The sequence below is a fragment of the Cololabis saira genome, chromosome 15 (genome assembly GCF_033807715.1).
Source record: "Cololabis saira isolate AMF1-May2022 chromosome 15, fColSai1.1, whole genome shotgun sequence".
NCBI lineage: Eukaryota > Metazoa > Chordata > Actinopteri > Beloniformes > Belonidae > Cololabis > Cololabis saira.
In genome coordinates, this window is record NC_084601.1 from 41,061,211 (window position 1) to 41,083,543 (window position 22,333).

General features: G+C 40.9%; 1 protein-coding gene and 6 non-coding genes across 7 annotated transcripts in view; 3 read left to right on the top strand and 4 right to left on the bottom strand.

Moving 5' to 3' along the window:
- The window catches only part of LOC133460762 (zinc finger protein 665-like), a 127,265-nt gene that overhangs the window by 58,606 nt on the left and 46,326 nt on the right, over nt 1-22,333 (top strand). The window contains exon 3 of the mRNA XM_061741526.1: nt 1,312-1,899. Coding sequence (XP_061597510.1) covers nt 1,312-1,899 — 588 coding nt within the window. The remainder of the gene's footprint in view (nt 1-1,311; nt 1,900-22,333) is intronic.
- trnai-aau (transfer RNA isoleucine (anticodon AAU)) lies at nt 10,978-11,051 on the top strand. Its single transcript has one exon. It is a non-coding gene; the product is annotated as a tRNA-Ile (tRNA).
- trnak-uuu (transfer RNA lysine (anticodon UUU)) lies at nt 11,479-11,551 on the top strand. Its single transcript has one exon. It is a non-coding gene; the product is annotated as a tRNA-Lys (tRNA).
- trnat-ugu (transfer RNA threonine (anticodon UGU)) lies at nt 15,056-15,129 on the bottom strand. Its single transcript has one exon. It is a non-coding gene; the product is annotated as a tRNA-Thr (tRNA).
- trnat-agu (transfer RNA threonine (anticodon AGU)) lies at nt 16,279-16,352 on the bottom strand. The gene has a single exon. It is a non-coding gene; the product is annotated as a tRNA-Thr (tRNA).
- Nucleotides 19,079-19,160, bottom strand: trnas-cga (transfer RNA serine (anticodon CGA)). Its single transcript has one exon. It is a non-coding gene; the product is annotated as a tRNA-Ser (tRNA).
- On the bottom strand, nt 19,508-19,579 carry trnaw-cca (transfer RNA tryptophan (anticodon CCA)). The gene has a single exon. It is a non-coding gene; the product is annotated as a tRNA-Trp (tRNA).

Here is a 22,333-nt window from a genome sequence, read left to right on the forward strand (position 1 = left end):
CTTCATGGTTTTGTGCACCGGTACAGAAGTTCTGGATGGAGATATGTGAGGATTTATCCACATGGCTCAATTACAGAATTCCAGTGTGCCCCACACTATGCATACAAGGTCACTTGGGAGACATCCACATGGGGTCTAACCGGGCTTACTTGGTTCTCACTGCCTTATGTATCGCAAAGAAAACCATTCTAATGAACTGAAAACAAAAATCCAATCTATGTATTAATCAATTGAGGAATCTTCTGTTAAATCATATCAGTAATGAGAAAATGTCTGCCTCCACTAAACATCATTCGGCAGAACTGCATTCTCTCTGGTCCCCGATTATAGGCTTCATTACCTAGTGGGAGCGGAGTGGCCTAGTGGTTGGGGCTTTGGGCTCATGATCCGAAGGTTGGGGATTCTGGCACTGGCGTCACTTTGTGCATCCTTGGGAAAGATGCTTTACTCTCGGCTTTCCTCACTTCACCCAGGTGTGTGCTAGCTTTGCTAGGATAAGTATCCAGTGATAGATTCTGCCCTGGGGGTGGTTACCACCTATTCGTTTGCGCTACAGAAACCGGAGATAAACACCGGGGCCACCCGGTACATAAATATCTCCGCTGTTTCTCATCATTATTTGCTGCATCGGCAGGAGCTCTCCAGTCTCCCAACGGCTCTGGTTGAACGGCCCGACAAACCATCTCCGATCGCGCTGTTTTCTTTACCGAGATCACAAGAAAAGCAGGGCAGTGATTTCCACTCCATCCCGTGTTGCTGTCTGTTTTATTTATCTTTACTCCACCAACTCGAAATATTGAATCACTTTTCTAAGCGAACGGCGCAACGCAACTCAAACACCAGGTGTATCTGCCTTTATAGTCTGATTGGTTTACGAGTAAATCGCTGTGTTAAAAAAAAACGCATTTGTGAATCGAGTCACGTCAGAGGAGTCCCAAAAGTCACACGCAAATCCAGCGCAGCCCACAGACAAAAAAACTTTTATAAATCAGGTTATATTTGTGTGTGCATCAAAAATACATTTGTGTATCTTGTCCTACGCACGTGTGAATTGTTCTATGCATTTATGAATTTTGTCCTTTGCATTTGTGGACAGTGTGCATTTGTGAATTATGAGACTGTTCTAGCTCCATACTTGAAACTGAAAAGGCTTTTGATAATGCAGCCAAGATAATGTAAGTCATCTTCTCTATTACAGAATCATAAAGGAAGACCCAAAAGATACTGCTGTGATCATTGCGACCAAGTCTTCACCACTTCATCAAACCTGAAGATCCATAAAAAAACTCACACTGGTGATAAACCATACAGCTGTGATCAGTGTGGAGCGGCTTTTGCCCAGAAAACTGCTCTAACGACTCACCAACGTATTCACACTGGAGACAAGCCTTACAGCTGTGATCAGTGTGGAGCAGCTTTTGCCCAGCAAAGTAACCTAACGACTCACCAACGGATTCACACTGGAGACAAGCCTTACAGGTGTGATCAGTGTGGAGCAGCTTTTGCCCAGCAAGGTCATTTGACGAGTCACCAACGTATTCACACTGGAGACAAGCCTTACAGGTGTGATAAGTGTGGAGCAGCTTTTGCCCATCAAATTGATCTAACGAGACACCGACGTATTCACACTGGAGAGAAGCCTTACAGGTGTGATCAGTGTGGAGCAGCTTTTGCCCTGCAAGGTCATTTGACGAGTCACCAACGTATTCACACTGGAGACAAGCCTTACAGGTGTGATAAGTGTGGAGCAGCTTTTGCCCATCAAATTGATCTAACGAGACACCGACGTATTCACACTGGAGAGAAGCCTTACAGGTGTGATCAGTGTGGAGCAGCTTTTGCCCAGCGAGGTCATTTGACGAGTCACCAACGTATTCACACTGGAGACAAGCCTTACAGGTGTGATCAGTGCGGAGTTGCTTTTGCCCAGCGAGGTCATTTGACGAGACACCAACGTATTCACACTGGAGACAAGCCTTACAGATGTGATCAGTGTGGAACGGCTTTTGCCCGGCAAGATGCTCTAACGAGTCACCAACGTATTCACACTGGATAAAAAGTGTACATTTGTGATCAGTGCTGATATAATTTATTTTGTGAGTTCAGTTAAAAGGCACCAATGTAGTTTAGTTAATTTAGTTTGAAAGAAATAATTCTGGTGGTTCGATTGTGGGAAACATTTTGAATATTTCTTTTAAAAATCAGCAGATTCTTACAACTGTAAGAGCTGTTCAGTTATAACCAGATTTAGAAAATGAAGTAGAATTCAATTCAAAAGTCTTTATTTTGAACATGATGGTAGTGTAAGTCACAGACATGCTCGAACATACTTGAACAATGAATGCAAGAGATTCTTTTTTTTTGAAGCAGCAGCAGTTTTGGCATGTTGAAAAAGAAGTAGGAAGTAAAAAAACTTCTCTTATCCCTTGAACTCAATACCATGTTTCACATAGACCCTTGTTATTAGATGTCAAAAATCTTGATGTATTGAGAAGTTACACAAATTCACATTAACAATTTTACACAGTGTAAACATATTGTGGTATACATGAGTATAAATCTGCAGTTACCTGAGTGATTATTGCCAATTGCAGTTACATGTCCCTTTATATAAACACTATTTACCCTGTATTCATCTATACATAAAAGCATACATTATTTACCGTGTACAATCTTATTCATTACGGACATTCTCACACAAATATTTCTAGATGCATTAAAGCATATATATATGTGTGTGTGTGTGCGTGTGCATATATATATATATATATATATATATATATATATATATATATATATATATATATAATAGACAGATACACGCATTTCCACGTACATATACACCCACAAGTCCAGTCCACCCCACCATCCCCTCACCCACCGCAGAATGAGGAAGTCAGCCGTCCCGATCGACCAACACAATACAAATGATGAGAAAAGATATGAGAAATATTTGTTGGGCCACAGTCCCATATGAACTATGGATTGTGTGATTATATGAACAGTTGAGGCCTTGGGTCAGCTTTGAGGCCCAGTTCTGGGGCCTCAGGCTGAGACCAGCCTCGAGTTTATGATACCTGACCGCATGGTTTGGAACAAAGGAAACCCCATGTAGTCCAGTCATTATATGAAAAAACCTAGGACAAATTGCAACAGTAGCAAACTCAACTGATTTTGTATCCTCATTATGTCCTTAGTGAGGGGAAAAAAGTCCCAAGGAATCCCATCATGGGAAAGTTTTGAAAACGACCTATATATATTCATATCGAAAAATGCCTGTTATAACATAGTTGTGAATGGGGTTCAAAATTTTACTTTTAGATATCACTATAAAAACTCACAGGCTGATTACACACACAAAGACAAAGAAAAAAGTCAATCACAACTTCATTGAATTATTCTGTTTACTCATGCAAATCACACATTATCTTATTTGATATGCACAAATTAGCATACACGCCAGAACTAATCAAAACATTCGATAAAGACATTTTTTTCTTCTTGGAATATTAGTAGATAGGCTCTGTGGAGCTCAGTCCACGAGGATGGGGCTCAAGGGTTTATGTCCGTGGGGATAGGTCCATGGAGATGGGGGCTCTGGTGTCTTGGCAGGGCAGGAGATAAGGCTGAGGGATGAACAGGAGACGGTTAGTAAGGACAGAGAAAAAAATAAGGTAAAGTACAAAAATTCTCAGGTGCAGGGGGTAGGGTGGTCTTGACTGGCACAAATCCCTCGCCAGACTTGAGCCAACCCCAGTCCGTCGGACTACGTTCGTCTGTAAGAAAAGATGCACTTTGTCATTCATCATGAGTATTTGGTACTATCCGAGCAGGAATGAGACACAAGATTATTGTTATATTGACACACTTAAATGTAGGTATATACATGATCAGTGCAAGAACAGTAAAAATGCAAATGTACCGGAGGCTGATGCCTTCCATTCCTGTACTTGTAGGTACACTCTCAGGCTGTGGTATTTTGCTGCCCCTGATGTAGGTGGTAAGGCCTGTGGCTCAATATGAGTGGAGCTTGATGCCACTTTCTCACAGAACCGATGGTATCGGAGGGAGTCCAGGGTGTCTGCTGGCTTGCCATTGTACAGTATCACCAAGGCTTTCTCTCCTGCCCTTGCTACATCATCTTTAGAAGATGAACTGTCAAAGAAGACGTTGGCTTGCTCTCGAAACAGGGCACTCTCTTTGAATTTTTTTAAGGAGGTTCCCTTCCCGACCCCATGAAGACGAGATGTTGTGTCACATCCGAGAACTGCATGTAAGAACAAGATGTGCTTACATATATCTGGGCCGAGCAGTCGTTTTGTGGCCTTGATGTTCTGGGGTTCAAGCTAGGTTTTAAGCTAGCTATTTAATAGCTAATTACCAATGTAATGACAATTTAAAAACAACAATAAACTTTAACATTACAATAAAGCAACATTTAACAATTGTATGAGGCTACTAGCATGATTGATTTGTTCAATAAATTGATTGATATTAATTGATATTGTGAAAGCTTCCACTGACAATAGCAGACCATCAAGCACAATGCAACAATGCATTGTGAGCTTGTCGATCAGCTATTGTCAGTGGAAGCTTTCCCCACAATTACAGAAAACAGAAACAACACTAGCATTCAGCCCTGAGTCCGGTTACCCATATAGGGTTTAAGTGGTTAATGTAACATTTACTACAAGTTAAGAGAGTCAAGAGTCAAGAATGATGCTGACACAGTTCAGTACACACAGTCATCAACATTATTTAAGCTATTCTGTACATTGCAATAACTATCACAGTAATGTTAGCTAGCATGGTTAATAGCTAACTGACTAAATCTTATATTAAACAATACTTTGAAATGTTCACATCTATACTGCTTATTATATGTTACTTGATGTGTGTGTATATGTATATATATATATATATATATATATATATATATATATATATATATATATATATATATATATATTTTTTTTTTTTTTTTTTTACCTGCAAGGGTCTCTGACTTTAGAGGAAATGGATAAATATGTCAAAGCTGTTGGGATGGTTTACATGTCAGCCATCTTGATCTTGTTATGTTGCAGTTGCAATGGTGAGAACGCTCAGTGTATCCTTCCAGTCACGGGCTTGCCTTGCTTCGGTCATGTCTCGGTTCTGCTCTCCAGTATTAAAGTTGAACCCTGTGAGTGCTTTCATTGTCTGGTTGACTTTTGCACAGGCAGGCATGGAAAGCAGCCACAGCCATAAAGCAATACAGTACTGTGTGAAACAAAGTATATAATTCCTGTGTATAGTAAATTTAAAATGAAAGGAAAATCTACATCTGATTATTATCTTTATTTTTGAGAGTTAATGTTACCTCACATCTATACCTCTCCAGCTTTTCCGATGGTGGTGAGAGTGAATGTAATAATTAACATTCCTATCATTAGTTTATATTGATGACCATTTTTGGGTTCATAAAATTTCCAGTAAAGCTGCACAAATGAATAGCTTACATCTGGGCTCATTGGATGCACAAGAGTCTCAGCTGTCAAGAAATACCAATTTATGCAATGACATTCCTGACTCCCAGTGTGCAGAAATGGGCAAATACACAGTTTTTATAATAGGCGGAAATTACATATTTGTACAGCATGCAAAACACTACATGATTCTTGCACAAAACTACATGGGCTTAACATAAATTTGGTATGTCTGTATAGGGGAGGCTTGTAGGTACCCATGTAACTCATTCCCATTAACATATATTGAGGTAGAAGGCCGAGGGGACCATTTGAAAAATGGTGATGGCCATATTTCCCTCCCCAAAAAATCGTCTTAACTTTGAATAATTAGGTATGTAGCCCCCTTTCCAATGAGGTAACATGACATGGTTGGTCTCATTGGAAACCCGAGGTTGTCTAGAATCAAATGGTATCTTTACTTTTGAGCTTTTTTTTTTTTTTTTATAGCAGGCAGTTAATCTTTTTTTTTTCTGTAAAGTTGGACATTTTAAAGAGTAGGTGAATGACTTTCTTTTTGACAGTTGTGGGACTGCAACAAAATTAATTTCTGCATGAGACCCAATGCAAGAAAGAGATGGTCGGCCTTCCTGTCCTGAGCACCAAGGAGAGGACGAGTGGTTTTCCAAGTCCAAACAACACTGTAAAGTCTCACTTTTCCACCAAGTTTCAAACAGGGGACGTTTCACGTGTTAGGCTAACGTGATAACCACTACACTACATACTTTGACCTGCAAAGTCGGCAGGCATAACAAAAAAAATCCTGTAAAACATTCTGCTACAAGTCTTGACAGCAAGACGGATACTGCAGGTTTTCTCCTGGCTGCTCTGAAAGACTCATTCTGCGAGAAATATTTTATTTCTTCCTTTTCTTCGAGTCTTTGCACATTGGCTTTGAAGTTATCTTCATATGAATCTTATTAGAAATACATGTATGGCTTTATATAAGTTGTCCTGTTGTGGTACAATAAAAAAATCATCCACCACAGAGATGTCATGGATGTGAAAACAAACAATCTAGAAAAAACTTCTTTTTTTCTTTTAAAGGCAGGTAATTAATATGTCTCTTTTTATTTTATCCCCGATTTTTTACCCATTTCATCACCCAGTGCTCATACCTAGACAGTCCTGGGCATTGTTCCCCTCTGCCAACCCAGGGAGGGCCCTACACTGAGCTCAGGTCTCCTTCTTATCCTGAGGAGTGATGGACCGCTTCTTTTCACCAGACAGGGTGGGGTTTCTCCGGCCGGACGTAGCGCGTGGAAGGATCGCGTTATTCCGGCCGGATCCTCCCTACCCCATCTGGCGCCCCGGTTGGCCAGAGGGGGCATGTATAGCCCAGGACTGTTGCATGTTTTTGTGAGGGTAGCTCCCATTAGCTACCCAGGGGAACACGGGGAGAACATGCAAACTCCACACAGAAAGATCCTTTCGCCAACCCCACCCAGGGTGTGGGCACTGAAGTCATGGGGGAACTAACACGCACTTCAGCGTCCACAGCGTCCCCGGCGGGAATCGAACCCAGGACCTTCTTGCTGTGAGACGGCTGCACTACCAGCTGCGCCACCGTGCCCCTAAAGTTGGACATTTTAAAGTGTAGGTGAATGGAGAATAACTGGTGTTTGATCTGCAACAACTGCAACAAAATTCATTTCTGCGTGAGACCCAATATGAGAAAGAGATGGTCGGCCTTCCTGTCCTGAGCACCAAGTAGAGGACTGGAGTGGTTTTCCAAGTCCAAATAATGCTATTGCAAAGTCATACTTGTTTCTGCCCAGTTTTGAACAGGGGCCCTTTCGCGTGTTAGAACGTGATAACCACTACACTACGGACACTGCCATGCACTGAATTCTCAAATCAAAGATAACAGAAGAATGTAAAGGTCCTGTGAGTGGGCAGAGTTTGCACAAAGCAGAATTCCACGGTGAAAGGTACTGACGGACCAGTCGTAAAAGTGAGGTACTCCCTTCTCGAAGGAGATGTTGGTGAAGACGTAAACATGTTGGGTGAAACAGGAACAAGAAGGAAAAAAAAAAAAAAAGGTAGGAACTTTTGAATGCATTTCGCGGTGGGGCCAGGCGCGGGGTCGATGAGCTGGGGTCAGACTAAAAGGCACTGTTAGTAATTAGGCATTACATACACACGAATTGTATTAACCACCTTTCCACCCACCCCCCACATTACATTTCGCACACAGAGGGATGGGTGGACGAGGGGGGGGGACCCGGGGGTGGACTAGGGGGTTGCCCTAGAGGGCCATGAGTGACACGGCCCACAAAGAGACACTGACGGGGACTGGCTTCTCTGGAGAAAAACACTACCATTCACACGCCCCCTCAGGATGAGGATCGGACGGAAAACCCTGAAACATTTTTTTTTCTCGTATCACCCCCTCGTATCACTCCCTGTAACCTGATGGGAAGAGAGTTACTAATCGGGTTAGGGATGACTATTCAGTGTGGATCCGATTGTTTGACGCATACCTTTCTGGACGGAGGTACACGGAGTGGATCAACCATCCAGTGGACAATGCATGTTATCTCCTCAGCCAGATCTGGCCGCAAGAGACAGATCTGGACTGTAAAAGAAAGCGTGTGTTATTTCCATAATATTACCTCTGTCCTCCAGTAATTACCTGTATTAATGGCACCTGCTTTAACTGGTTATCAGTATTGATAACCAGTAACAAAAGTATTGAGATGAACTTTTGTTATTGATCAAATACTTATTTTAAAATATAATTTGCAAATACATTCTTTAAAAATCAGCCAATGTGATTTTCTGATTTATTTTTTTTATTTTGTCTCTCGAAATCCTCTGGTTACCACAGGATTTCGGCTCTGCTTTTTGCGGATGATGTTGTCCTGTTGGCTTCATCGGACCGGGACCTTTAGCATGTACCGGGGCGGTTTGAGGCCAAGTGCGACGCGGCAGGCATGAGAATCAGTGTGGCGTCACGAAGAGGTAGTTTTGGTCAAAGTTATGTTAAAAGGATTTTTACTGTTGCCAAACAACGCCACCCTGGGAGTTTCACCCAGATAAATTAAAGTAAACTATTTGAGGAGAAAAAGGCACTCAGGTCCGTCACAAAGTGAGGCAGAGACAGTCGTTCAGTTATACAAAAATAGGTTTGTTTTTATTATTCAAAAGTTTCTGTTTTAAAAATGATCAATTAAAGGATATCATTCACTAGGGGGATTTAAAAAGGGGACCAATCAGGGCTGAGACTTTCTGGTGTGGAGGGGTCAACTAAGAGGGGATACTTAAAACACCACACGTGCAATAAAAGAAATAAGGTGAAAAACTTAAACACAGCACACAACAAAAGGCAGGGGTACCACCACCGGACACCATTCCACCACCGTCAGCTCAGCACCTGAGAGGGGGGAAACCAGAGGACAGTTAGGGAACAAATTAACACAAGAGGAAATGAATAGACTTAAATTAAACGTAATTAGGCTCAACAATCACTTATTGGCCACCCAAAATATACAAAATCACAAATACCTAAAAAGAAATATAAATAACGGACACTAAACCAACAATAAGTTCCTAAATGAAATAAAATACAAATAAACAGGACCAACAAACACACTAAACAACCAATAAACCAAGTCCCACACTGTTCTCTCTCACACATACACACACGCGCACACAGACACTATAAAACTTGGCTGAACGTCACGGAGCCCCGAAGCGACACAGTAGCTCCACAAGCAGCAGACGCAAGCTGTCACGCAGCAGCAAAACGGCGTCTGACGTCACGGAGCTCCAAGCGACACGGTAGCTCCAGCAAGGTAAAGCAGCTCCAGCAAGGCAAAGCAGCTCCACAAGGCAAAGCAGCTCCACAAGCAGCAGACGCACACAGCAAGGCAAAGCAGCAGGGGTTTAGCGGTGGCTAAATGGACATCTTTAACCTATAATAACAAAAACATAACATAAGAAACTACAAGTGGCTGGCGGAGAAAGCCATTGTCACTGAACATACCGATCAGGCAGTCCTGGCCATTACGGCATGGAAAGAGGGGTCAGCGCAGCATGTGCGCCACCTGTAAACACACACAAACAGGTTGCTGCGTGTGCAACGCCAAGGAGGATGACGCGGGGGGAGAAAGCTCACTTACCGGCAGTAAGCAGCGTACAGAAAGGTACAAGCGGTGAGCAGCATGCAGCCAGCATTCAACACAGGGACAGGGCGACGTGAGCTTTGACACTTCCACGTCAATTGCACCTGTGAAGAAGCAGCATGCAGCAATCACCCAAACGAGCCTCCACACCCAGGGGCTGAAGTGACGGACGTCAAGTGGCAACAAAGCCCGGCCCCCGGGAGCAAGAGAAAGACAGGTATTGAAACCCCCCTTTTATACCGTCACTGCCCACTAGGAGTGACGTCATAGGACCGAGGACTGTCCTGCTACATCAGCACCTCCAAAACCGAGGCCATGGTTCTCCACCGGGAAAGGGTGGTGTGCCTTCTCCGGGTGGGTAGAAAAGTCCTGCCTCAGGTGGAGGAGTTTAAGTATCTCGGGGTCTTGTTCACGAGTGAGGGAACGATGGAGTGGGAGATTGACAGACGGATCGGTGCAGCGTCCACAGTTATGCGGTCGATGTACCGGACCGGCGTGGTGAAGAAGGAGCTGAGTCGAAAGGCGACGCTCTCAATTTACCGGTTAATCTACGCACCTACCCTCACCTATGGTCATGAACTTTGGGTAGTGACCGAAAAGACGAGATTGCGGATACAAACGGCCGAGATGAGTTTCCTCCGCAGGGTGGCTGGACGCTCCCTTACAGATAGGGTGAGGAGTTTGGTCACCTGGGAGGAGGTCGGAGTCGAGCCGCTGCTCCTTCAAATTGAGAGGAGTCAGCTGAGGTGGCTTGGCTTGTACCGGATGCCTCATGGACGCCTCCCTGGAGAGACTATGTCTCTCGGCTGGCCTGGGAACGCCTTGGACTCCCCTTGGAGGAGCTGGAGGAAGAGCTGGAGGAAGTGTCTGGGGTGAAGGAAGTCATATACCCCCTCACACACCACCACCACCTTGTAACAATTACGCCAAAACAGGTGATCTGTCAAAGACTTTTTTTTCTTCAAAAGGATAAAGAAAAAAATACAAAGTTCTGTATAAAAAACATATTGTACAGTGTAAAACGTATTGCATAGTGTAAAACATAAAACTAGACACAGTGTTGAAAATATAGGCACATTCAGTCAATCAATGCAACAAATAAAACAACACAGTGCATTCAATAACGATATAACAGCATATTTAGATCACAAACTGGCATGTCAGGGACCCCAGTAATATCTGCATTTGCCCATCAGTAAGTTTAAGTACGTTTTTCAGCAACTAGCACAACACTGATCCTAACCCTAATCCCCACTCGCCAGTGCGCCCCCCCAAAATGTTTTATCACCAGCCCTAACTGCATACACATACCTAGATATATACGTAAAAGAACCATGTCCCATGAAGGCCGGTTAGCTCAGAAGGTCAGAGCGTGGTGCTAATAACGCCAAGGTCATGGGTTCAATCCCCATACTGGCCAAACTGGTTACCAGTTAAACTCTGGGGATCTTACAACGTTTCAGATTTTTAAAATCGTATGTTTCGTTCTTGTCTTTAGGTGGACCAAGAATTATTCACGTCTGCAGGATCACCTGCCTTGAAGAAAGGAGGAAATAAAGATGACTTTTAAACATAAGGAATTTACTATGTTTATAAAGCAAGGGGAAGTTTATTTGTAATAGACATTCCATGTACAATTCAAAGTGCTTTACATTAAAACATTTGAAAAATGAGGATAGAAATATGTGTCAGTGATAAAGAATTATCATCCAACAATAAAAAAGGCTCTAAATGCTCTGGTTCTCCAGGTTCTCTGACAGGTTTTTGTGGCCGAGTGGTAAAGGCGTTCGAATGCCTTATATTTGTAAAAATATGAAGAAAAGAAGAAACTAAATATTCAGACAATAACCTGAGTATCTCAGCTGGTAGAGCATCAGACTTTTAATCTGAGGGTCCAGGTTTCAAGTCCCTGTTCAGGTGGATAAACTGCTGACCACAATTTCTAACTGTTAAGAAACAACCGGATTGTTTTCAATGTCCATCTCAAGCTAATAAATAAAAAACAAAGGGTGAAATACAGAGACAAAGCTCTCTTGCAAGACCTCGGTAGTTCGGATTCAGAGCATCACACTCTTAATCCATGGGACCTGTATTTTTCCAAACAATAACTGTGCCCAACTCTGCCCAAACTTGACAAACTGCTCGATCGATTGTAGAAGGATGCAAAGGACAACTCAAATCTTCTTACTCCTAAGTTTTTATTTTCTTGAAGATGGGTTTAGTTTGATGGTTTAAATGGGGATAATCAAATAATGGAATGGGATAAAGAAGAGTAGTAGTAGGTTGATAACCTTTAAGATAAACAGAAAAGACATTCATTAGACTCAATTTAAACAACAATCAGTAAGCATTTTTCCTTTAAAATTTCTAAATAATATGTCACTCAGTGTTACTCAAACATTTAAATTAACTTCTCAAAGTTAATTTCTTAACTTAATAGTTTCTCAAATGATCAATATTAACTAAAAATAAAGTAACATCATGTTTGTTTGTTTGTTTGTTTGTTTGTACTGTTTATTCCGAATATGCCAGGAAGCAAAATAATAAAGCATAGAAAAACCGAAAATAAATGACATATTCGAAAAGGAGTGAGAAGAAGCATAGCTTATTAGCTCTCACCCCTTTGTCTAAAATAAAAAAATATATATATATTATATATATATATATATACATACACACATACATATACACATACATAGTCTAGATACTGTATCCATATATACACATACCTAAACATACCTACACATACGTGCACACATATATATACACATATATATACCCACACATACACACACACACAGGCTTCTCTGCCTCTCATCACCATGCCATATCAAATGAATGATAATAAACAATAATCATACATGAACTTTATCCTTCGTACCCTTTAAACAACATATTTTTGTACATTTTCTTGAACTGTTGGATGTTTGGACTTTGTTTGAGTTCCTCACTTAGGTTGTTCCATAGCTTTACACCGGTAATAGATATACAGAAACCTTTCAAGGTTGTTCGTATGTTTAAGATTTTGAAGTTATGTTTCCCTCTTAACTGATACCCTCCCTCCCGATTCCTAAATACATTTTGGATATTTTCTGGTAATTGTCTGTTTTTTGCTTTATACATGATGATTGCTGTTTGGTAATATATGATGTCAGTGAATTTCAGTAATTTTGATTGTATAAAAAGTGGATTTGTGTGTTCCAAGTATTTGACCTTATGAATAGTCCTTATTGCTCTTTTCTGCAGGATGGTGAGTGACTGTAATGAAGTTTTGTAATTATTTCCCCAAATCTCAGCACAGTAATGTAAATATGGCAAGACCAGTGAACAGTAAAGTGTGCGAAGTGAATTGTGATCCAGTAGTTGTTTTGCTTTGTGTATGACTGCAATGCTTTTTGAAACTTTGGACTGTACATGTTTGATGTGTGGTTTCCAACTCAGTCTGTCATCTACTGTAACCCCAAGAAATTTGTTTTCGTGCACCCTTTCAATTTCAATCCCATCTATTTCTATTTGCACCTTTGTGTTTACTGTGCATTTGCCAAATAACATAAACTTGGTCTTACTTACATTTAATGATAATTTATTCCAGTCAAACCATATTTTTAGTTTTTTCATTTCCTTGTTTATAACTGTTTCCACTTGTTTAATGTTTTCACCCGAATAAAAAATATTGGTGTCATCTGCATGTTTGACTACTTTCAATAATCTATACATGCTTAAATTAACATAAACAAATTAAGTCAACTTAGATTGCATTGGATTTACTAAACTAAAAAACCCAATCACATCCACATTCAAACTGGTTCTTTCTACCAGTTGCGTCTTTCAATGGATCAGGTGTGTGGTCAGGAGTTGTTACCAGGAGAGAGATGGAGCTAACCGAGACCAGACCAAACATTTCCTGCCATGCCTTCCTGTGCACAGGTGAACATGGTCCCAATTAGTGCCTTCCTGGGAGCACCAGTACTGTGTGTGGTCGCCCTCTGCTGGTTTGGAGTATGAAACTTGGTATTTGACACAACAATAACGTAACAATGTTAATGGCAGCAAAGTGGGACTTGTTCACTCTGAGCCACATGTAGATGATATCAGTGCCAGGACTGAGTGTGTGAGTGACTACATCACCTTCTGTGTGGAAAACATCATCTCCACCACAACACAAAGGAGTTTACCCGACAATAAACCCTGGATCACCAGTGACCTGAAGGAAATCCTCAAACAGAAGAAAAGAGCCTTCAGGGAGGGAGACAGAAGATTACTGAGGTCAGGACAAAAACTAGTGAAAGTCCAGACTAAAGATAACGAGGAGGAAGCCGGAGAACAAGCTGCAGCAGAACAATGTGAGAGATGTGTGATCAGGGATGAAGAAGAACAGGCTTCAGGCAGAAGGAGAACCAGATAGATGGAGGTCTCATCTTCCAGCTCATTCATGGTTTTTCTACTGCTCCATCATCGTCTCCTCCGGCACCAGGAGATGCTGGACCCGTCCACCTCCCACCTGTCTGTCTCTAGCATTCTCCTGCTACTTCACCGCATGTTTAGCTGAAACCCAGCTGCTATCTCCACTCCAAGCAAAAGAGAAACATCTTTTATCTGATTATGATCAGAGTATTGTTGTCCATGTAGACAAAGGTGTTGACTGTTAGAACTCGTGTCCATAATGACTGCTGAGTTTCCCCAAAAGAGAACTTCACTCTTAACTCCCTCTCATGTTTGCTGCATGGGCTGGAATTGAACCCAGGTCAACTGCTAGCAGATATGCTGACCACTAAACCACCAACGCTGCAGGAGACGTCACAGTTTACCAGCCACATGAGCAGGTGAGCAGTCATGATGTCAGGAAAGTAACTGTTTGTTGATGGTTTCTTCAAAATCCCAAGCTACTTACCTCCATTTGTCCTTCACCTTATACAACAACTTCTACATTAACGATTGCATGTTTGCATGTATATTCAGTTAGACACGTGTTGTATGTCATCCATTGCTTTACAACATCCTCTTAGAAAGAGACCATAGACTTGGAGAGGTTTGATAATGACAACTGTCATTGACATTTGAATGAACAGCTCTCTCTTCGTACCTACTCCTGACTGGATTACAGCTTTCTCAAGAACCCTGGCAGTGACGGTCAGCCAACGACTGTTCCCTTATGAGCAACAATTATCATCTCAATATGAATGAGGCCTGTTAAAATATCATGAGAGTTCAGTCTGCTTTTACTGCTTAGGAAATGTTAGAAGAAGCACTTGCTACACTGAGAAACATTGTAAGTGTTTGTGTCGACAAACAGTTTCCTCCCAAACAGAGGAGAAGGTGAAGACTTTATCCAACCATGTGGAAAACACAGAAATTAGATACATTTTTCCACAAAGCCTGTGGTTTTTATCATTACAGGAGTGATATACTTAATTGTTAGTTTAAAGGCTCTGCTGGGATTTGAACCCAGGACCTCCTGTTTACAAGACAGGTGCTTTGACCAACTAAGCCACAGAACCTCCAACGATGTCTTCAGCTTGTTATACAAACCCTGTTGACACAAAAGTTGTTCCTCTGGAGCAGCTTGATTCCACCTCACTGGGATATATTTAGTTCACAAACCTGTTCCACTACTGTCCTGGCTTTATGTGAAGTAACAGAGCTATGAAGGAGGTGAAACAACGCTTTTATACTTACCATATATGGTTACCTGCCCTGAAATGGGTTCAGTTAAAGCAGGTCTTGTGTGTTCCAGCACCCACTGACTCTTTGCACTATTCTGCACAACGGTACGTGATATCATTGCACTGGACTTTTTGCCAACTACCTCCTCACACTGCTGTAAATACTTCCACTCTCATGTAAATACTGCAATCACCCATGTATGCACTATAATTGAAATCTGTGTAAATCATATGGTCACATCTCATCTGTTCATAATATATATTATCAATCATTCATGTCTGACCTGCACCTTATAACAATATTTATTCATCTGCACTATGTACATACACACACACACACACATATATATATACATATATACATATATACATATATATGTATATAGTGTGCATTGTGTTTATTTCACTGCATGAGCACGTCTGGTTGGATGCTAACTGCATTTCGTTGCCCTGTACTTTTGACATGTGCAATGACAATAAAGTTGAATCTAATTTAATCTAATTTGGGTACACAAACTATCATTTTACAGTTTCTAACTATAAATAGTAAAACCCACTTTTATACACCAATATATGTTCCCCCATACTACGACCTGAACAACTCAGCCATCATACCAGAAATGCCCTTCATAGCAGATCCTCACAGAAATGACTTGATGGAACATCCATCCTTTCTCTATAACCACTATATTATTTGGAGGGGTCACAGGGGTCTCCTGGATTCTATCCCAGCTATTTCCCAGGTGAGAGGCAGAACCTGAATCTGAAACTTTCAAAGATAACCCGTGGTTTAGTGGTAAACATTCTGGCCAGTATGGGGATTGAACCCATGACCTTGGCGTTATTAGCACCACGCTCTGACCTTTTTCGCATGTATGTATATGTTTGATCCATCCTGGTTTAAACCATTTCACCACCACAGTTGAACTATGAATGAATGAAACATCTCTAATCTTTCTCTCCTCCAAAGACAGATGAGTTTAGAGGCTCTGCTGGGATTTGAACCCAGGATCTCCTGTTTACTAGACAGGTGCTTTGACCAACTAAGCCACAGGGCCTCTGTAACCTCTCAGTTACCTCGTCTCTATGGTGATTTCTCTTACCAAAGACAACTGAACAGAATTGGGCCTTAAAGCTAATCCAAGGCCTTTACTGTTCACATAATCACACAGTCGCATAATTCACGTAGGACTGTGGCCCAACACCAGGGCCCTCATTTATCAACAGTGCGTAGAAAAGGTCCTAAATTCTGTCGTAGGAGTGAAATTTAGAATGTGTGTAAGTACAAAAAAATCCAGATTTATCAAACGTGCGGACGCTGGTCGTACGCACATCAGTGATGATAAATCCCACCTGTTCTAAACTGCCGTGCTCGTGCACGGTTACCGTCATTTGCATTCAGAAACGCTTCCAATTGGCCATATATGGAGCAACAACAGCTCCCGCTTGGAGGTTTTCAAACTTTATTGAACAAAATTCTGTAGAGTTTACAACAAAAGGCAAATGAAACAAAATAATCAATTATCTACAAATATTCAACATTTGGGGGGGTTGAGAGCAAAAAAAAAAAGATACATTTACTGACAAGCTATGGGAAGTGAATTAATAAAAATGAAGAAACAAAGACATCGTTTCATATAAGCTTTTGGCAATATCGTTTTTTTCAGTGTTTCTCAACCCTGGTCCTCGAGGACCCCTGTCCTGCATGTTTTAGATGTTTCCCTGCACCAACACACCTGATTCTAATTAATGGTCCTAATTAGCTTGTCACCAAGGTCTGCACAGCTCTGTTGATGACACAGGTACTTTTATCACGGTGTGCTGAAGCAGGGTAGCATCTAAAACATGCAGGATAGGGGCCCACGAGGAGCAGGATTGAGAAACATTACAGTTTACATTCATTTTTCAGATGTACAATGGAGGGTTTTCTGTTATTCCATTTGCATTTATGTATGTGATATTTACCTAGTAAAATAATTATGTTGACCATGTTTGATATATTTCTTGGAAGATTATCCATAAATTAAGATTTGGTTGGAGTCAAAAGCTCCTGCTTGGAGGTGCAAACACCAACCGAGCTGTTCTGCAGAATAAATGAGTCGTGCGTTCCTCCAGGCCACCGGGCAACGACGGGCAACAGAGACATAGTTGCATCGCAGATTATTTGTGCATTGATTGAATGAAATCATTTCATGTTCACGTAACTGAATTCATTATGTGATGGTGCTTTTATGGCAATGTGGGTGCAATCTAGCTCCAATTATGTTTGGGAATCCGGCGATCGCATGAAATCCTCGTTTAATTTCGATTTGGTGATGTGTGTATGGAAACTGGGTGTAAATTATGGCCAGAGAAATTATTGCATCCAACACTGCCGGCATGATTTTGCTTAGTGTCGGTTGCGAAATGCCGCAAATGTCAAAATGTTCCGGTGGCAAAAAATCCCAGGGTGGACAGGAGCTGGATGTGACTGGGATGGCTTGCGTTTTGTCTCTCGCTCCATTATAGGTTGTAAATCACGGCATAAATCCATCAGAATGTTTTTGGGGAAGCGCTACCTGCTGAGCAGCCGCTCCGTGCTCTCACTGATCAACAGATCAGTGCGCTCTTTGAAAACGCGCTCCCTCGGAGCGCAAATCCTCCAACACTGCAAGATAAACCATGGTACTTGTATTTTCTTTTCAGGTCGTCCTGCCAAAGCTGTCTTTTATAGCTTGTCACACCAATTATTCAAAATGTCTGATGTCTTATGGAGAATTTTTATTAATTGGAGGAAACGGGGAACATGTGCACATGTTCCCCGTTCAGTCACAGTTCAGCGATCTCAAACTTCACATGTAAAGTTTGAGACTCTTTTAATGGGTTCTATTTGTAGTTTTACTGTTCTACCACTAGGTTTTGTGTGTACGCATGGTCGGAGCTGTGCGTATATTTACACGTGTTTCTGCGCACAAATACATGTTGATAAATACCATACTTTGCGTGGGAATGCTCGTACGCACGCTTTACGCACAGATCTGTGCGTACGCACGGTTGATAAATGAGGCCCCAGGAATGTGCACCTTCCAGGGTCCTACATGCAGGGAGAGTGCACTGTTCCTGGGTAAGTTTCCTGGCTTTGGGCCTCTTATATGTGGAAATGCAAAAGTTGACCAAGCTACCGCTGAAGTCCTAGTGGCCTAGTGGACAAGGAACCGGCCTCCTAAAACAGGAATTGTGGGGCCAAGTCCCACCTAGGATGTTTGAACATGTGGTGAATCACTGCAAAACTAAGCTGAAAGGTCAGATTCACACTGGAACTCAAAATCTCTATACCAAGCTGTTCAGAGAGGTCAGATTAGGCACGCCCTTCCAGGTAACCAATTTTATGATAATTCAGCGTATCCTTATAAACTTTGTTATTCATGTAGTCGATCTGAAAGAAACCCTCAATCCTCACTGTTACTTCAGCAGTGTCCTCTTACAGAGCCAAGGCTGACAGTGGGATTTGCAGTATACATTGTTTTGCACCAACCTTTAGTTTTATGTTCAGACCATGTGGTTAATTGTGAAATTGTTGCATTTCGACTCCTGTGTAACTTATTTGGTGATGTGGGGACTGTCGTGCCCTTCATGTGTGGTAGTGAACTTGTTGTTGAAGTCACTTTTCCTCATATGTTGGACTTCACTGCATCCCCAGTGAGTGTCGCCATAAGACAAAACCTCAGAAATGTGCGTAAGCCAGAATTAATGTGTGCGTGAAGGACCACAACTTTTCACATTCAATCACTTTTTGAATATTAATCGTTGTTGGCAGGATTTGAACCTGCGCGGGGAATCCCCAATGGATTTCGAGTCCATCGCCTTAACCACTCGGCCACAACAACCACTCCTATATGTGTGAATCTGCAGAATCAAACAATTTAGAGACTTTTTAAAACTGGATGATTTTACTTTATCACTTTGACACATATTTTTATCTTAAATGTTTCTATTAAATCACTTTAAATTGTACATGAAATGTGGTATACAAATAAACTTGCCTTGTGTCTCCTGATAAACAAATGAAATTGGTTCTTTTAAAGATTATCTTTTGTTCCTCTTTTCATCAAGTCAGGTGATTATGCAGACTTGAACAATTCCAGGTACATATCAAAGTTTTCTGTTGCAGCTAAAGTTTGTCTGGTTGGTGAACTCGTGAGGATGGATAAATAAAAAAACTGAAAGTTCATTATGACCCTGATGTGAGTTGAACACACAACCTTCTGATCTGGAGTCAGACGCGCTACCATTGCGCCACAGAGCCTTTTCTGACACGGACTGAGGTTGTTTAATTAACACAAATCTAATCATAGAGGGCGAACTAGAGAAACATGATTTGAAGTAGATCAAAGTAAGTGTGTGTGTATATATACATGAGAGACAAAATGAAAGAAAAAAAATCAGAAAATCACATTGGCTGATTATAAAAGAATGTATTTGTAAATAACGGATCAGTCGTCCTGGTCCCTTTGCAGAAAAACCTCCCCAAAACATGATGTTTCCACCCCCGTGCTTCACAGTAGGTTTGGTGTTCTTTGGATGCAACTCAGCTTTCTTTCTCCTCCAAACACGACAAGTTGTGTTTCCACCAAAAAGTTCTATTTTGGTTTCATTTGACCATATAACATTCTCCCAATCCTCTTCTGGATCATCCAAATGCTCTCTAGCAAACTTCAGACGGGCCTGGACTTGTACTGTCTTCAGCAGGGGAACGTCTGGCCCTGCAGGATCTGAGTCGCTGGCGGCGTATTTGTTACTGACGGTTCCTTTGTTACTCTGGTCCCAGCTCTCTGCAGGTCATTCACTAGGTCCCCGTGTGGTTCTGGGATCTTTACTCACCGTTCTTGTGATCATTTTTACCCCCCGGGGTATAATATAGAAGTATAATTATAATCTACAATTACCAGGTAATATTATGGAAACAACACACGCTTTCTTTTACAGTCCAGTTTCACTTTAATTAATGGGTAAATAATATGGGTAAATAATAATAATAATAATATCAGGTAATTATTTCTGTATTTCTGTACTTAATGAGGAAGTACCAGGTAATATTATGGAAACAACACACGGAATAAATGTCTGTACTTATTGGGTAAATACTTAGGAAATAGAAATACTGGGCAAGTAACTACAAGGTAAGTACCTGCCAATTGCCAGGTAAAACATGGTAACTATCAGGTTAATTACAAGGTCAATAGAGTCATTTACACCCTCGGGGGTACATGCACCAATCCATTGATAATACATAAATCAATAATGAATGGGTAAATACCCGGTAGTTATCCATGAAATGTATAGTAAATACAAGGTAACTACATGGTCATTGAAGTGTAATTAGCTGGTAACTACCTCAAATATAGCTTATAATTTCCTGGTAGTTTGCAGAAAAATACTTAGTAATTACCTGGTACTTACTTAGAAATAATTCATGTAATTTCAGAGTAATTACATGGTAAATTGACTGGTAGTTACCAATATTAACCTAGTAAATACCTGTAATTTCCCTCATAGTTCCCATCGAATGTCTTTGTAATTACCTAGTAATGTTTAGTTTAAACAACCAGGTATTTACCATGTAATTACATAGTAAATACACATAATTACATGGTACAAGAAAATACGTAATTATTACCTAGTACTTACTGGGTAAATTACCCGGTAGTTACCATGTAATTAACTTGTAAATAGAAGGTACTACTAGGTAATTACAGTGTAATTACCATGGTATTACCTGGTTATTACTGTACTGTAAAAGAAAGGGTTACCGATATATCTGTAAAACGAGACAAAATGAAAAAAAAATGAAATGAAAAAAAAAAAATCAGAAAATCACATTGGCTGATTTTTAAAGAATGTATTTGCAATTTATAGTTTAAAATAAGTATTTGATCAATAACAAAAGTTCCTCTCAATACTTTTGTTACTGGTTATCAATACTGATAACCAGTTAAAGCAGGTGCCATGAATTCAGGTAACTAGTGGAGGACAGAGGAGCTTCTTAAAGAAGAAGTTACCGGTCTTTGAAAGGCAGAAATCTTGCATGTTTGTAGGTGAACAAATACTTGTTTTACCCAGGAATTTATCAATTCATTCAGTAAAAATCCTACAATGTGATTTCTTGGATTCTTTCCCCCCATTCTGTGTCTCATAGTTGAAGGCCTTTCATTTTTTTAAGTGGGAGAACTTGCACAATTGGTGGCTGACTAAATACTTTTTTGCCCCACGGTATGTCCCGCAACATGATTCTTTCAAAGCAGGCAGTTGAAAACCTGGAGCATCCATCTTGCTGTCGGGAAAATGTGGCAACCAGAGATTATTTGCATGGAATTTTAAATTTTGCACACTGATTTCAAAGAAATTCCAAGTTTCCGTAGTTCAGAGAGAAGCAAGAGATAAAATATGTCCCTCAGCATGAGCCTCTCAGAGCATGCAAGAGAAAACCTGCAGTATCCATCTTGCTGTGGGCATTTTAGCAATCAGAGTCTCTTGGCCCACTGATTTCAGCGAATGGCAGTGTCCGTAGTGTAGTGGTTATCACGTTCTCCTAACACGCGAAAGGGCCCCTGTTCAAAACTGGGCAGAAACATGTATGACTTTGCAACAACATTATTTGGACTTGGAAAACCACTCCAGTCCTCTACTTGGTGCGCAGGACAGGAAGGCCGACCATCTCTTTCTCATATTGGGTCTCACGCAGAAATTAATTTTGTTGCAGTTGTTGCAGACCAAACGCCAGTCATTCTCCATTCACCGACACTTTAAAATGTCCAACTTTATAACAAAAAAGAAACATATTAATTACCTGCCTTTAAAAAAAAAAGAAAAAAAAAAGTTTTTTCTAGATTGTTTGTTTTCACACCCATGACATCTCTGTGGTGGATGATTTTTTATTGTACCACAAGAGGACAACTTATATAAAGCCATACGTTTATTTCTAATATAATTAATATGAAGATAACTTCAAAGCCAATGTGCAAAGACTTGAAGAAAAGGAAGAGAAATATTTCTCAGAGAA